This window comes from Oncorhynchus gorbuscha, linkage group LG06 (genome assembly GCF_021184085.1).
Source record: "Oncorhynchus gorbuscha isolate QuinsamMale2020 ecotype Even-year linkage group LG06, OgorEven_v1.0, whole genome shotgun sequence".
NCBI lineage: Eukaryota > Metazoa > Chordata > Actinopteri > Salmoniformes > Salmonidae > Oncorhynchus > Oncorhynchus gorbuscha.
This window is the reverse complement of record NC_060178.1, coordinates 78,662,888-78,677,147: the sequence shown is the minus strand read 5'-3', so window position 1 is coordinate 78,677,147 and position 14,260 is coordinate 78,662,888. Positions and strand designations below refer to the sequence as shown.

General features: G+C 43.0%; 1 protein-coding gene across 1 annotated transcript in view; it reads right to left on the bottom strand.

The window, feature by feature from the left end:
* The window catches only part of pdzd7a (PDZ domain containing 7a), a 76,859-nt gene extending 73,897 nt beyond the window's left edge, over positions 1–2,962 (bottom strand). Inside the window, exons 1-3 of the mRNA XM_046354814.1 lie at positions 2,737–2,962; positions 2,375–2,512; positions 461–635 (exon numbers count right to left, since the gene is read on the bottom strand). Of these exons, the coding sequence (XP_046210770.1) occupies positions 461–635; positions 2,375–2,512; positions 2,737–2,962 (539 nt within the window). The remainder of the gene's footprint in view (positions 1–460; positions 636–2,374; positions 2,513–2,736) is intronic.
* Between the last annotated feature and the right edge of the window lie 11,298 nt (positions 2,963–14,260).

The following is a 14,260-nucleotide window of genomic DNA, read 5'->3' as shown; positions in this document are numbered from 1 at the left end:
GGTTGCACTTGAACTTGAATGCTGATTAACAACTACACTCATTTACACATGTGTCCCTGTCCCCTCAACTAACCATTACATTAGGAACTGACCAACTACATCACATAACAACAGTACAGCGCAGTACATTACGTGACATATTATAACAGTTTAGTTATAATAAAAAGGGTTCCAGAAGGCGTCTTCGGCTGTCCCAATAAAACAACCCTTTTGGTTCCAGGTAGAACTCTTTTTGATTCCATGTAGAACCCTCTGTGGAAAGGGTTCTACCTGGTACCCAAAAGGGTTCTACCTGGAACCAAAGATGTTCTACCTGGAACCAAAGATGTTCTACCTGGAATCAGAAATGGTTCTTCAAAGGCTTCTGCTATGGGGACAGTTGAAGAACATTTTTAGGCTCTAGATATCATATTTTTTTCTAAAAGTGTACAGTACCGTACACTACACTAGGCCCTCTCACCATGTAGTCTTCTCCTTGGAGTAGCGTATACCAGGGACTTTCCCCACACGTCTCACGACCATCCTCAGCCTGTTGTTCCCCGTCAGGACCTTCACAGCACTGCTCATAGTGATGCTTTCCAGGCTGATACCATTCACCTCCACCAGCTTGTCCCCTACACAGAGACCTGCCTGCTCTGGAGGGGAGAGACGAAGGGATTTAAGCACAGACTGACTGACGCATACAGTACAGACACATGTATACACACGCACACATACAGTTGAGGTCTGGAGTCATTAAAACTTGTTTTTCAACCACTCCACACATTTCTTATTAACAAACTATAGTTTTGGCAAGTCGGTTAGGACATCTACTTTGTGCATGACACAAGTAATTTTCCCAACAATTATTTACAGACAGATTATTTCACTTAGAATTCACTGTATCACAATTCCGGTGATGTCGTGGCTTTAGAAGCTTTTCATAGGCTAATTGACATCATTTGAGTCAATTGGAGGTGTACCTGTGGCTTACCTTCACGGCCTACCTTCAAACTCAGTGCCTCTTTGCTTGACATCATGAGATGGGAAAATCAAAAGAAATCAGCCAAAACCTCAGAAAATTGTAGACCTCCACAAGTCTGGTTCATCCTTGTGAGCAATTTCCAAATGTCTGAAAGCACCACGTTCATCTGTACAAACAATAGTACGCAAGTATAAACATCATGGGACCACGGAGCCGTCATACCGCTCAGGAATGAGACACGTTCTGTCTCCTAGAGTTTAACGTACTTTGGTGCGAAAAGTGCAAATCAATTCCAGAACAGCAGCAAAGGACCTTGTGAAGATGCTGGAGGAAACAGGTACAAACGTATCTATATCCACAGTAAAAATGAGTCCTATATCGACATAACCTGAAAGGCCGCTCAGCAAGGAAGAAGCCACTGCTCCAAAACCACCATAAAAAAGCCAGACTATTGTTTGCAACTGCACATGTGGACAAAGATCGTACTTTTTGGAGAAATGTCCTCTGGTCTGATGAAACAAAATAGACCATTGTTATGTTCGGAGGAAAAAGGGGGGGCTTGCAAGCTGAAGAACACCATCCCAAACGTGATGCACGGGGGTGGCAGCATCATGTTGTGGGGGTGCTTTGCTGACGGAGGGACTGGTGCACTTCACAAAATAGTGGGCATCATGAAGATGGAACATTATGTGGATATATTGAAACAACATCTCAAGACATAATCAGGAAGTTAAAGCTTGGTCGCAAATGGGTCTTCCAAATGGACAATGACCACAAGCATGGCTTAAGTACAACAAAGTCAAGGTATTGGAGTGGCCATCACAAAGCCCTGACCTCAATCCCATAGAGAATTTGTGGGCAGAACTGAAAAGGCATGTGCGAGCAAGGAGGCCTACAAACCTGACACAGTTGCACCAGCTCTGTCAGGAGAAATGGGCCAAAATTCACCCAACTTATTGTGGGAAGCTTGTGGAAGGCTACCCGAAACGTTTGACCCAAATTAAACCATTTAAAGGCAATGTTACCAAATACTAAGCAAATGTTTTGTAAACTTCTGACCCACTGGAAATGTGATGAAAGAAATAAAAGGTGAAATAAATAATTTATCTCTACTGTTATTCTGACATTTCACATTCCTAAAATAAAGTGGTGATCCTAATTTACCTAAAACGGGGAATTTTTTACTTGGATTAAATGTCAGGAATTGTGAAAAACTGAGTTTAAATGTACTTGGCTAACGTGTATGTAAACTTCCGACTTCAACTGTAGGAACACAAACACACACAAAAAAATGCACATGCACATACGCAAGCCCACAAACGCATACGCAAACAAACACGCTCGTAAAAACAAACAGGGGTCATTATGGGGTCAACACACACACCTCCCTCCCTCTGTTATAGGACCTACCTGCAGAGCTGTCATCCTCTATCTTGCTGACGAAGATGCTGAGTCCGTGTTCTGAACCACCTCTAACACTGAATCCCAGACGGCCGTCTGCACTCTTATCTACTGTCACTGTGTGGAGGTCTTCACAGTCATCCCCACCTGTACACAAGAGGGAACAGGCAGTCTGAGATCCAATGCAGTAGAAACACTGTATTGACAACAAGTTGGATACAGCAGAAATATGGGAGTTGTAAGTAAAAATGTATAATTGTCCTGAACTAATGAAGGATCTTTAGCTCAGCAGGCTTTAGTTTTGTGGACTTAAGAGTTCATACAACACTGAGTTACTTTGGGAGGGGGAGTAAACACAGTAAAATTATCACCATCGACAGGAGAGTTGATGAGGATGACTCTGCCCATGGGTGAGGACCTGCCTCCCCTGTGGCGGTGATGCTTCTTCTGCATGTAGCGGTTTGTCGAGTGGGATCCCCCAGCCTGGCCCCCATTGTGGGGGTGAGGGTAGCCTCCCCCATTATGAGGGTGGGGGAGAGGATGTCCTCGCCCGTTGGTCATTTCCCTATGGTTGTGGTAGTCAGAGGAGTGAGCCATGGCGAGAGGCCTACTCCCCCTCCCACACTCATCCACACCAGGGACTCGCCTGGAGATGCAGAGGGGATGGGAGGAGGGGTAGAGGGGAGTGAGTGGGTGGGTGTTTTGGCTGGATCAATCAATCAAGAGTTAAACAGAGGGAACAAGTAAAAACAATCCATCCATTACTGCTTGTCAATAGTGAAGTCCAATGCAAAAAAGTCCAAAAGCCATGTTAGGCTAGTAGAGAGATAAAAAACTAAATCATAAAATTGAGTCCATTTGTTAAAGGAGATTAATAAGTTATGGCAACTAGTCAGGTTGCAATCAATCAATCAAGAGTTAAGTCCCCTCACTCCCAAAGTATTTCATCCAGGCACAGTTATGGGACTGAAATAGTCCAATATTTGTATCCTTAAGTGCATCCTTAGGCTTGTTTGTAGACATCAAAATGAGCTGTCTGTTAATGAACTTCAGGGCACATCCATGGCAGTCACCGTTCAAGACCAGTCCCTTTTAATCCAGAAAGATGTCCTTCTTTTGCCATTCCAACTGGGTCGTCCACTTCCTCCGGTCCAGCGGCCGGGGCCAAGATGTCTGCCACAGTGGCCTTTGAGTCCATTCTCCTCGGCCATGCTGTCCCAGCGCACCGCTCACCCATCTCTGAAGCGAGACGTCGTCGGGCACCGCTCTGTAAAAAAAAACCTTCCATGATTTCCCACGGGACGTAGTCGGATATCAACGGCCCCGAAAACATTCATGTTTTATTAAAAAGATAAAGGTGACATAGTGTGGAGTACGGTTTCATAATGCGAGGTATCTCAAACACTGCTCACCTTCTAAAAAGCTACTCACTTGAGACACACTTAACCTGTCACCAAGTATAGATTATTTGATTTTATTAGAGAGGAGCCCCCTCTCTAATAGTACCGATGACACATTATTTGAGTTATTCAAGTATACACAACTACTTTTGATTGTCATTATGAGTGGAGGTGGAATAAGTCCTGCACCTAAGTAGATACAATTTGTGTAGAAACAATTTGTGAAGACAATTCTTTGTAGTGTTTGCCCAATGGAGTTCACTCGCAGCGTACCACTTCAGCAGCTCCCATTCAGCACCTTGGACAGTGCTCGAGCAACGGGTTACGTAAACAAACAAAGCTAAAAATAAAAAAAAGTACAATTAAAGCTTTACTCTTGGCTAAATACCTGCCCCGCAAGAGGAGCCCCCTCTCTAATAGTACCGATGACACCTTATATTCAGAAGTTCGTAGACAATTCAGTCCAATTTAGTCAAAAGTTATTTTAGTATAGGAATAACTTAAAAGGTGACTTCAGCATATAAAGCATTAGCGCAATGACGAACGATATGAAGCCCATAAAGGTATTCATATCAAGACCATTTTATAATTAGGCTCACGGATACTTAACATGGACCTAAAGAGGATCCCTAACAGGTCAAAGAGATGCAACAGAGGCACACAAAAGATAAAAACAATTTTGGCTCGGTATCAAACTAGTTCTTTGTTAAATAAATAATAATAGCCTACCTAAACAGTTTTCTAAAGTTAAACACACACACACACACTCCCCATTAACACATGCATGCAAACTATTCAGCTAAGTGTAACAATAGCATTACCTGTAACCATGTTGTGCTCTGTGACCTCACCTGTGACTAACACAGATAGACATGCATGAGCCCGCCCCTCTCCCATACCATTGGACACCTGCGGATGGCTTAAGTCACATTAGTGCCATCTCATTTGCTCTGGACAGTGACAATTGTTTTGGGTATTAATTCATCCTACACTGTAACACGTAGCCAGGTGTCTATGCCCGTGCTTAAATTATAAGGCTCGCAAAGTAGCAAAGAATTCAAAAAATATATTGAGGTTGCTTTAGTCACTAAACACACGAGCTGTTTGACTCACACAGTAACTAACTAACTATCTAGAATAACTTAGTTAGGCTACTAAGAAAAAACTCCCTGTGCTTTTAGATCTTAGAGAGACTTTAACAAACTGAAACTACTAAAGTCACATAATTGCTGTTCACCTGCTTTGTTAAAGGGGCAATCTGCAGTTGCTTCATACGTTTTGGGACTTATGAATGAATGATTCTAGAAGAATAAAACTTTTAAATGACTCATGAGCTCAGTTAAATTGTCGTACCCCATCAGAACCCAAAATATAAGTTATTTCACTCCAATGTTTAGAAACAAAGTTAATGTAAAAAAAACACTATATAGCTTCAAAACATGGTTAAACTAAAATGTTAATATCAAGGATGGCCCGTCTTTGCAACCATAACAAACAGGAGTGTGGAGTACGCTTTATTATTGTCTTAACTGCTGATTGACACTTTAAGGAGATTATTAATGAGATAACATACTTATTTTAATTGACTAGGCTACTGCTCCTTGGTGTCAGAGGAAGAATATATTATTATCTTGTATTGGTGTTATACTGCCATCGTCTGTCTGAGTAATTCCATCTCATGACAGTGGTATATGATCCCTAATAATGAAGGAAATGTAGGCTAGTAGTCTACTTAAGCAATAAGTCACGAGGGGGTGCCAATCAGCATTCAGGGCCCGAACCACCCAGTTTATAATTAAGCAATAAGGCATTATACCACGGCTAAGGGATGTTCTTAAGCGCGACGCAATGCGGAGTGCCTGGATACAGCCCTTAGTCGTGGTATATTAGCCATATAGCACAAACCCCCAAGGTGCCTTATTGCTATTATAAACTGGCAATTAGAGCAGTAAAAATAGATGTTGTCATACCCATGGTATACGGTCTGATATACCACAGCTGTCAGCCAATCAGCATTCAGGGCTTGAACCACCCAGTTTATAATTAAGCAATAAGGCATTATACCACGGCTAAGGGATGTTCTTAAGCGCGACGCAATGCGGAGTGCCTGGATACAGCCCTTAGTCGTGGTATATTAGCCATATAGCACAAACCCCCAAGGTGCCTTATTGCTATTATAAACTGGCAATTAGAGCAGTAAAAATAGATGTTGTCATACCCATGGTATACGGTCTGATATACCACAGCTGTCAGCCAATCAGCATTCAGGGCTTGAACCACCCAGTTGATCATGAATTTTATAAACTCAGTTATGAATGAAAGCATCTTCTGTTAACTTGTTAAATAAATTGTCAATCAATCATATCTATTAGCACATGGTGCTGCTGCACCCACCCACGCACCCCCACACACACACATTGTGATGCATAACATATTTCTTATACTTCCCTCTCTCAAGACTTGTCTCAGTTCAAGCTGTCACCCAAAATAGTGGGCAAGGACCACTGGTGAGTCACAGGATCACTGTGGTGAGTCAGAGTTAGTTTCCACTGGGTTGTTCATGCATAGTTGGGCTGTGGTGGGGAGAGACTTTTTTCACCTTAAAGGGATAGTTCGGGATTTTGACAATGAGGCCCATTAACAACTTCCCCAGGGTCAAATGAACTTGTGGATACCCTTTTTATTTATCTGTGTGCTACTTTCTTTATACTGGGCAAAGATACATAAAAATGGAATCCACAAGTTCATCTGACGTCAAAATCCCAAACTATGCCTTAAAGTTGAGGGACACAAACATTTGAAGGCTTGATGAAGGTCATATCATAGCACCAACTATGATAGACTGTTCAATGGAAAAACATTTAAATGATTTATGTCCCAAAAATGTATTTAATTATCCAGGTCAATCATATGACATCACACACACACACACACTATACGATACATTAATTAAACATAAGAATGAGTGTAAGTTTTTGTCACAATACGGCTCGTGGGAAGTGACAAAGAGCTCGTATAGGACCAGGGCACAAATAATAATAATATAATAATAATAATCATCAATAATTATGCTCTTTATTTAGCCATCTTACATATACAGTTGAAATCGGAAGTTTACCTACACGTTAGCCAAATACATTTAAACTCAGTTTTTCACAATTCCTGACATTTAATCCAAGTAAAGAATCCCTGTTTTAGGTAAATTAGGATCACCACTTTATTTTCGGAATGTGAAATGTCAGAATAATATTAGAGAGAATTATTTATTTTAGCTTTTATTTCTTTCATCACATTCCCAGTGGGTCAGAAGTTTACATACACTCAATTAATATTTGGTAACAATGCCTTTAAATTGTTTAACTTGGGTCAAATCTTTCGGGTAGCCTTCCACAAGTTTCTCACAATAAGTTGGGTGAATTTTGGCCCATTCCTCCTGACAGAACTGGTGCAACTGAGTCAGGTTTGTAGGCATCCTTGCTCACACACGCTTTTTCAGTTCTGCCCACCAATTTTCTATAGGATTGAAGCCAGGATTTTGTGATGGCCACTCCAATACATTGACTTTGTTGTCCTTAAGTAATTTTGCCACAACTTTGGAAGTATGATAGGGTCATTGTCCATTTGGAAGACCCATTTGTGACCAAGCTTTAAATTCCTGACTGATGTCTTGAGATGTTGCTTCAATATATCCACATAATTTTCCATCCTCATGATGTCGTCTATTTTGTGAAGTGCATCAGTCCCTCCTTCAGGAAAGCATCCCCACAACATGATGCTGCCATCCCTGTGCATCACCGTTGGGATGGTGTTATTCAGCTTGCAAGCATCTCCCTTTTTCCTCCAAACATAATGATGGTCATTTTGGCCAAACAGTTCCATTTCTGTTTCATCAGTCCAGTGGACATTTCTCCAAAAAGTAAGCTCTTTGTCCCCATGTGCAGTTGCAAACCGTCGTTTGGCTTTTTTATGAAGGTTTTGGAGCAGTGGCTTCTTCCTTGCTGAGTGGCCTTTCAGGTTATGTCGATACAGGGTTTGTTTTACTGTGGAAATATATACGTTTGTACCTGTTTCCTCTAGCATCTTCACAAGGTCCTTTACTGTTGTTCTGCGATTGATTTCCACTTTTCGCACCAAAGTTTGTTCATCTCTAGGAGACAGAGCGCGTCTCCTTCTTGAGCGGTATGACGGCTGCATGGTCCCATGGTGGTTATACTTGGGTACTATTGTTTGTACAGATGAACGTGTTGCCTTCAGGTGTTTGGAAATTGCTCCCAAGGATGAACCAGACTTGTGGAGGTCTACAATATATTTTCTGAGGTCTTAGCTGATTTCTTTTGATTTTCCCATGATGTCAAGCAAAGAGGCACTGAGTTTGAAGGTAGGCCTTGAAATACAACCACAGGTACACATCCAATTGACTCAAAGTATGTCAATATGTCTATCAGAACCTTCTAAAGCCATGACAACATTTTCTGGAATTGTCTAAGCAGTTTAAAGGCACAGTCAACTTAGTGTATGTAAACTTCTGACCCACTGAAATTGTGATACAGTGAATTATACGTGAAATAATCTGTCTGTAAACAATTGTTGGAAAAATGACTTGTGTCATGCGCAAAGTAGATGTCCTTAACCGACTTGCCAAAGCTATAGTTTGTTAACAAGAAATTAGTGGAGTGGTTGAAAAACAAGTTTTAATGACTCCAACCTAAGTGTATGTAAACTTCCGACTTCAACTGTATAAAAACTTATATAAGTATAAGAACAAGCGGTTCTGTGAAAATATAATTTCATCAGAAGCCACTGCCAGATTTCTGGATTGGGCTGCACTCAGAGTATCCTGCCTTGGCAAATCACGCTGTTAAGACACTGATTCCCTTTGCAACCCCGTACCTATGTGAGAGTGGATTCTTGGCCCTCACAAATGTATTATCCTGTTGTTCTGGTTTCCAGTGGTTTGCAGCAGAGGACGTCTTCTTTAATTGACCCCACATAAACGTAACGGACATGTACCAAGAGCTGTGCCAGGCCGCCACGTCTGTTGACTCATCCAGCTGTAACGCATAGAATTCACTGGCTTGTATGCGGAGCAGTAATTGTTTCAAAACATCTGCAATGTCACTGATGCGTTGTGAAACAGTGTTGTTTGATGAAGGCATTGTCTGTAGAGTTTTTGCCCTTTTCCCCCAGCATTGTCCCAGCCATATCCGCGGCTGCAGGAAGAATTAAGCCTTCCACAGTGTCATGGGACTTGCCTGTCCTCGCCACTCGGTAGCTCACCATATAAGATGCTTCTAGCCCCTTCTTATTAATGGTGTCTTAAATCTCACTCACAAAAACTCCAGTGGCTTATTTTTCAAATCACCATATTTTGTTTCTAAATGTCTGCGCAAGAGTGGAGGTTTCAGTGAGGTAGTACTTTTGCACATATGACACACTGTGGCTGAGGAAAGGCACTACTCCCAATATATGTGAACCCCAAATCAATGGAGTTCTCATCATATTTGCGCCTCTTCAATGGTCCAACGTCCCTGTCTGTTGTTCGTGCTTTCCCAGGTAAGGGGGCAGTAGCTCTTCGGCTGCATCAGATTCACACCTGTCAGTGTCCATGCTAGCTGGGCTAACAACAAATGTAGAATTACTGATGCTAGCATTGGAAGTGCTCGTGGAAGCAGAACAACTTGTGTCATCGACAGGTGCAGGTGTACTACTGCTGGTAGTAGCAGTACTACCAGTAGAGCTGATATGAGTCTCTATGGACAGGGCCCTTGCTTTTTTTAAAACATGTATCAATTTTCAAGCAAACGGAATGAGCAGCAGCGACAAGCTGTGTGTTATGTGTTAGGCTATTAGTGGGTTGTGTTGTACTTACCAGTGTTCGCGGGGTCCGACATGCCAATCAACCTGCTATCTGCCAATCACGGGAATGCCTGGAATGTTCTGATGCCGAGCATCCTGGCGGTTGGCGGAGTGGCGTGGAGGGGTGTTGGGCAGGGGGATGGAGCATTGGAAGTTAAGACCAGGTTTAGCCATTGTTCTCTTTCTTACATCTGTCCTTCACAAGAGAAGCTCACGGTTGGTTTGTGGGTTATCTTTCATTTACTTGGCGTGGGCTACGGCCAAACAGTAGCCTGTGTAAAGTTGGGTTAATAAACCGTCATTTCGTAAACTTCAAGCCTCAGTTTGGACAATTGTTCCTTTATGATCTAGTCAGGTCATTACAATAATTATGCGGGAGTAATTATTATCCATTCGCACAGTAGCTGGCGGAATGCACATATAAATGGTTGCGAACACCATTATACCAAAGAAGGACCTTCGTGGGAAGTTGATGAGGTAGAGATTAAAAATATTCCTGAAGTGATTGATGCTCCTCGGATGAATCATGTGGTGAATTAAAGAAAAAGTGAAGAGTCTTATCTGTTATTTTTTTATTTGGAGTCTCTCCTTACTAAAGTGCAGATGGGATATACACTGCTCAAAAAAATAAAGGGAACACTTAAACAACACAATGTAACTCCAAGTCAATCACACTTCTGTGAAATCAAACTGTCCACTTAGGAAGCAACACTGATTGACAATACATTTCACATGCTGTTGTGCAAATGGAATAGACAACGGGTGGAAATTATAGGCAATTCGCAAGACACCCCCAATAAAGGAGTGGTTCTGCAGGTGGTGACCAGACCACTTCTCAGTTCCTATGCTTCCTGGCTGATGTTTTGGTCACTTTTGAATGCTGGCGGTGCTTTCACTCTAGTGGTAGCATGAGACGGAGTCTACAACCCACACAAGTGGCTCAGGTAGTGCAGCTCATCCAGGATGGAACATCAATGCGAGCTGTGGCAAGACGGTCTGTGTCTGTCAGCGTAGTGTCCAGAGCATGGAGGTGCTACCAGGAGACAGGCCAGTACATCAGGAGACGTGGAGGAGGCCGTAGGAGGGCAACAACCCAGCAGCAGGACCGCTACCTCCGCCTTTGTGCAAGGAGGAGCAGGAGGAGCACTGCCAGAGCCCTGCAAAATGACCTCCAGCAGGCCACAAATGTGCATGTGTCTGCTCAAACGGTCAAAAACAGACTCCATGAGGGTGGTATGAGGGCCCGACGTCCACAGGTGGAGGTTGTGCTTTACAGCCCAACACCGTGCAGGACGATTGGCATTTGCCAGAGAACACCAAGATTGGCAAATTCGCCACTGGCGCCCTGTGCTCTTCACAGATGAAAGCAGGTTTACACTGAGCACGTGACAGACGTGACAGAGTCTGGAGACGCCGTGGAGAACGTTCTGCTGCCTGCAACATCTCCAGCATGACCGGTTTGGCGGTGGGTCGCCAGAGGTAGCCTGACTGCCATTAGGTACCGAGATGAGATCATCAGACCCCTTGTGAGACCATATACTGGTGCGGTTGGCCCTGGGTTCCTCCTAATGCACAATGCTAGACCTCATGTGGCTGGAGTGTGTCAGCAGTTCCTGCTAGAGGAAGGCATTGATGCTATGGACTGGCCCGCCCGTTCCCCAGACCTGAATCCAATTAAGCACATCTGTGACATCATGTCTCGAATCCATCCACCAACGCCACGTTGCACCACAGACTGTCCAGGAGTTGGCGGATGCTTTAGTCCAGGTCTGGGAGGAGATCCCTCAGGAGACCATCCGCCACCTCATCAGGAGCATGCCCAGGCGTTGTAGGGAGGTCATACAGGCACGTGGAGGCCACACACACTACTGAGCCTCATTTTGACTTGTTTTAAGGACATTACATCAAAGTTGGATCAGCCTGTAGTGTGGTTTTCCACTTTAATTTTGAGTGTGACTCCAAATCCAGACCTCCAAGGGTTGATAAATTTGATTTCAATTGATAATTTTTGTGTGATTTTGTTGTCAGCACATTCAACTATGTAAAGAAAAAAGTATTTAATAAGAATATTTCATTCATTCAGATCTAGGATGTGTTATTTTAGTGTTTCCTTTATTTTTTTGAGCAGTGTATAAACTCAGAGCATTTGTTCCAAGACCAATGCAGTGTGATCATTGTAAAGCTTTTGGACATGTTTCAAGTGTTTGTAGAAGGGAGAAGCCAAGATGTTCAATTTGTGGAAAAGATCATATCATGTGTTTTAGAAGTTATGAAAATGTGACATGTTGCAAATGTGGTGTGAACCATGAAGCCACATCTTTGGAATGCCCAACAAGGGTGAAAGAGAATGAGGTGGCTAATGTCAGGGCTTTTGAGAGCATTTCATATGCAGTTAAAAGGGTTCGAATGGTGCTCCTGAAGAGTCCATGGTGGTGGATAGGCCTTCACTGAAGGCTGCAGGGGTTGCTGTTCAACAGCAGGACCCAGATATGTTATAGGTTGTAAGGTGGACTTTGTGGCCTTCATTTCTATGGTGATTAATGGCACTGCCAAGGTGGAGAGGAAGTCCAGGGAAATAGATATTGTGGATGCGGTGGAATGATTCCTGGGACTGAAAGACTTCTCAACAGAGGAGTTGCATGGAGTATTGTCACAAGCCGTACAACCTCTCTAGTCATAGAGCCTGAGAAGGGAAGATACTGTATGGAAATTTGAAAGAAGAGGGAGTTTGGGGGTTTTCGGTTTTGACAATGTGTTTTTTGTATTTTTATTGTGGGTGGATTAAGTTAGTTTCCTCTATCTTGTATGGGTGTTATTTTTATATATTTTTTCCAAACCTGTCCAGTTGGTGGTGGTAATACACCTTTTTGGGTTGTAGTCTGCCATAAAACCCACAGAAGAAGAAGTAGGAGAAAGAAGCTAAATGCTTATGGATGAGTATGGAAGGAAATAAGGAATATGGAATGGAGGATCGCCCAGAACTTTTGGAAGAGCTTGAGGAGGAAATGGAACATGGCGAGAGTGAGGATGAATTAAATGTGGTAGCAGGTGCAGTTATGACTGCTGAGAAGAAGTTGAGTGTAGAGGGAAATAGTAATGTGAGGAAGGTGGGCGTCACGTGCAAAAACAGGAATACGTGCTCCAGTAGATCAGAGATGTGAAGAGTGAAGTTGAGAGTGAAGTACCTGCGGTGAGGACTGCTGAGTTCAGGTCTCGTCCCAAGGATGATAAGGATGATTTTGGCACAGTAGGACTGAGATTTGTTGAGAGAATGTATCTGTGCTTTTTGGTTGATACATATGTGGTGTCAGGTTGGGTGGAGGAGAGGTTGGGGACTGTTGGGTTAGGGAACTCGAGTGGACTCTATTTTGTTTGTGTTTCCTCAACCCAGAGGGAGCGGGCGTTCCGGATTACGAGATTAGTGCTTTGCTCTCCGGAGCAGGACGCCGTTGAAAGGTGTAATAACAGGGGTGGCATTAAGTGTTGAGGAGCAGTTGAAAGTGAAGATTCCCAATGTCTGTGACATCGCTGTTTGGTGAGATGTAGATACGGTGGGGAAACGGAGAAGAAATTATATGTCATGCTGCGTTTTGATGCAGAGTTTTTAGCAGATAAAATCAAGGTAGGAAGTGTCAGGTATCCCATGAGAGTTTATGTTTTGAAAATATTATGGTGTTTTAGGTGTCAAGGTTATGGGCATAATGCAGCAGTGTGTAAGTGGGAGATTCCTAGGTGTGCAGGAGGGCATTTTTTACATTTAGTTAAGTCAGTTAAGAACAAATTCTCATTTACAATGATGGCCTACCAGAATGCAAAAGGCCTCCTGTGGGGATGAGGCCTGGGATTAAAAATACTAAATAAAATATAGGACAAAACACACATCACGACAAGAGAGACACCATAACGCTACATAAAGAGAGACCTAAGACGACGTAGCATGGCAGCAACACGTGAAAACACAGCATGGTAGAAAAACAATATGATAGAAACACATGGCAGCAGCACAACATGTTAGCAGCACAAAACATGGTACAAACATTATTGGGCACAAACAACAGCACAAAGGGCATGAAGGTAGAGACAACAATACATCACGCAAAGCAGCCACAATGGTCATGAGATGAAGGAATGTGTGGAACACACATCGGTGGAGAAAAATGTGTGTTAGTTGTGGGGGGGGATCATGGGGCTGGAGATCAGAGATGTCCTGTGAGAGAAAGGCAGATTGAGGTTGCCAGGGTTAGAGTAGTACAGAAAGTGCCGTATGCTGACGCATGGGTACAGGGTGAGGGATCCTGAGAGGATTCCTGTGAGTAGGCAGAGATCAAGAGAGTGATAGGAATAATATGTGCTTCAGTAAAGTGGGATTTTTAGCATTCATAGCCATGGTTGTTAATTGTACTGCAGAAATGGATCGAAAGTCACAGAAAATAGAGGTTGTGGTGGCAGCGGCAGAGAAGTACTTTAGATTGCAAGGATTTACTGCAGAACAGTTGAAGGGGGTGTTTTACCTTATCTAGTCTTCTGGAGTAGGACTAGATAAGGTCAAATACTGGAATGTGTGCGTGTTTTTTTTAGAGAGGGCTAATAGGTGGTAGGGCAATTTTCATTTCCCCCAATTTGTTATTTAAGCAATAAG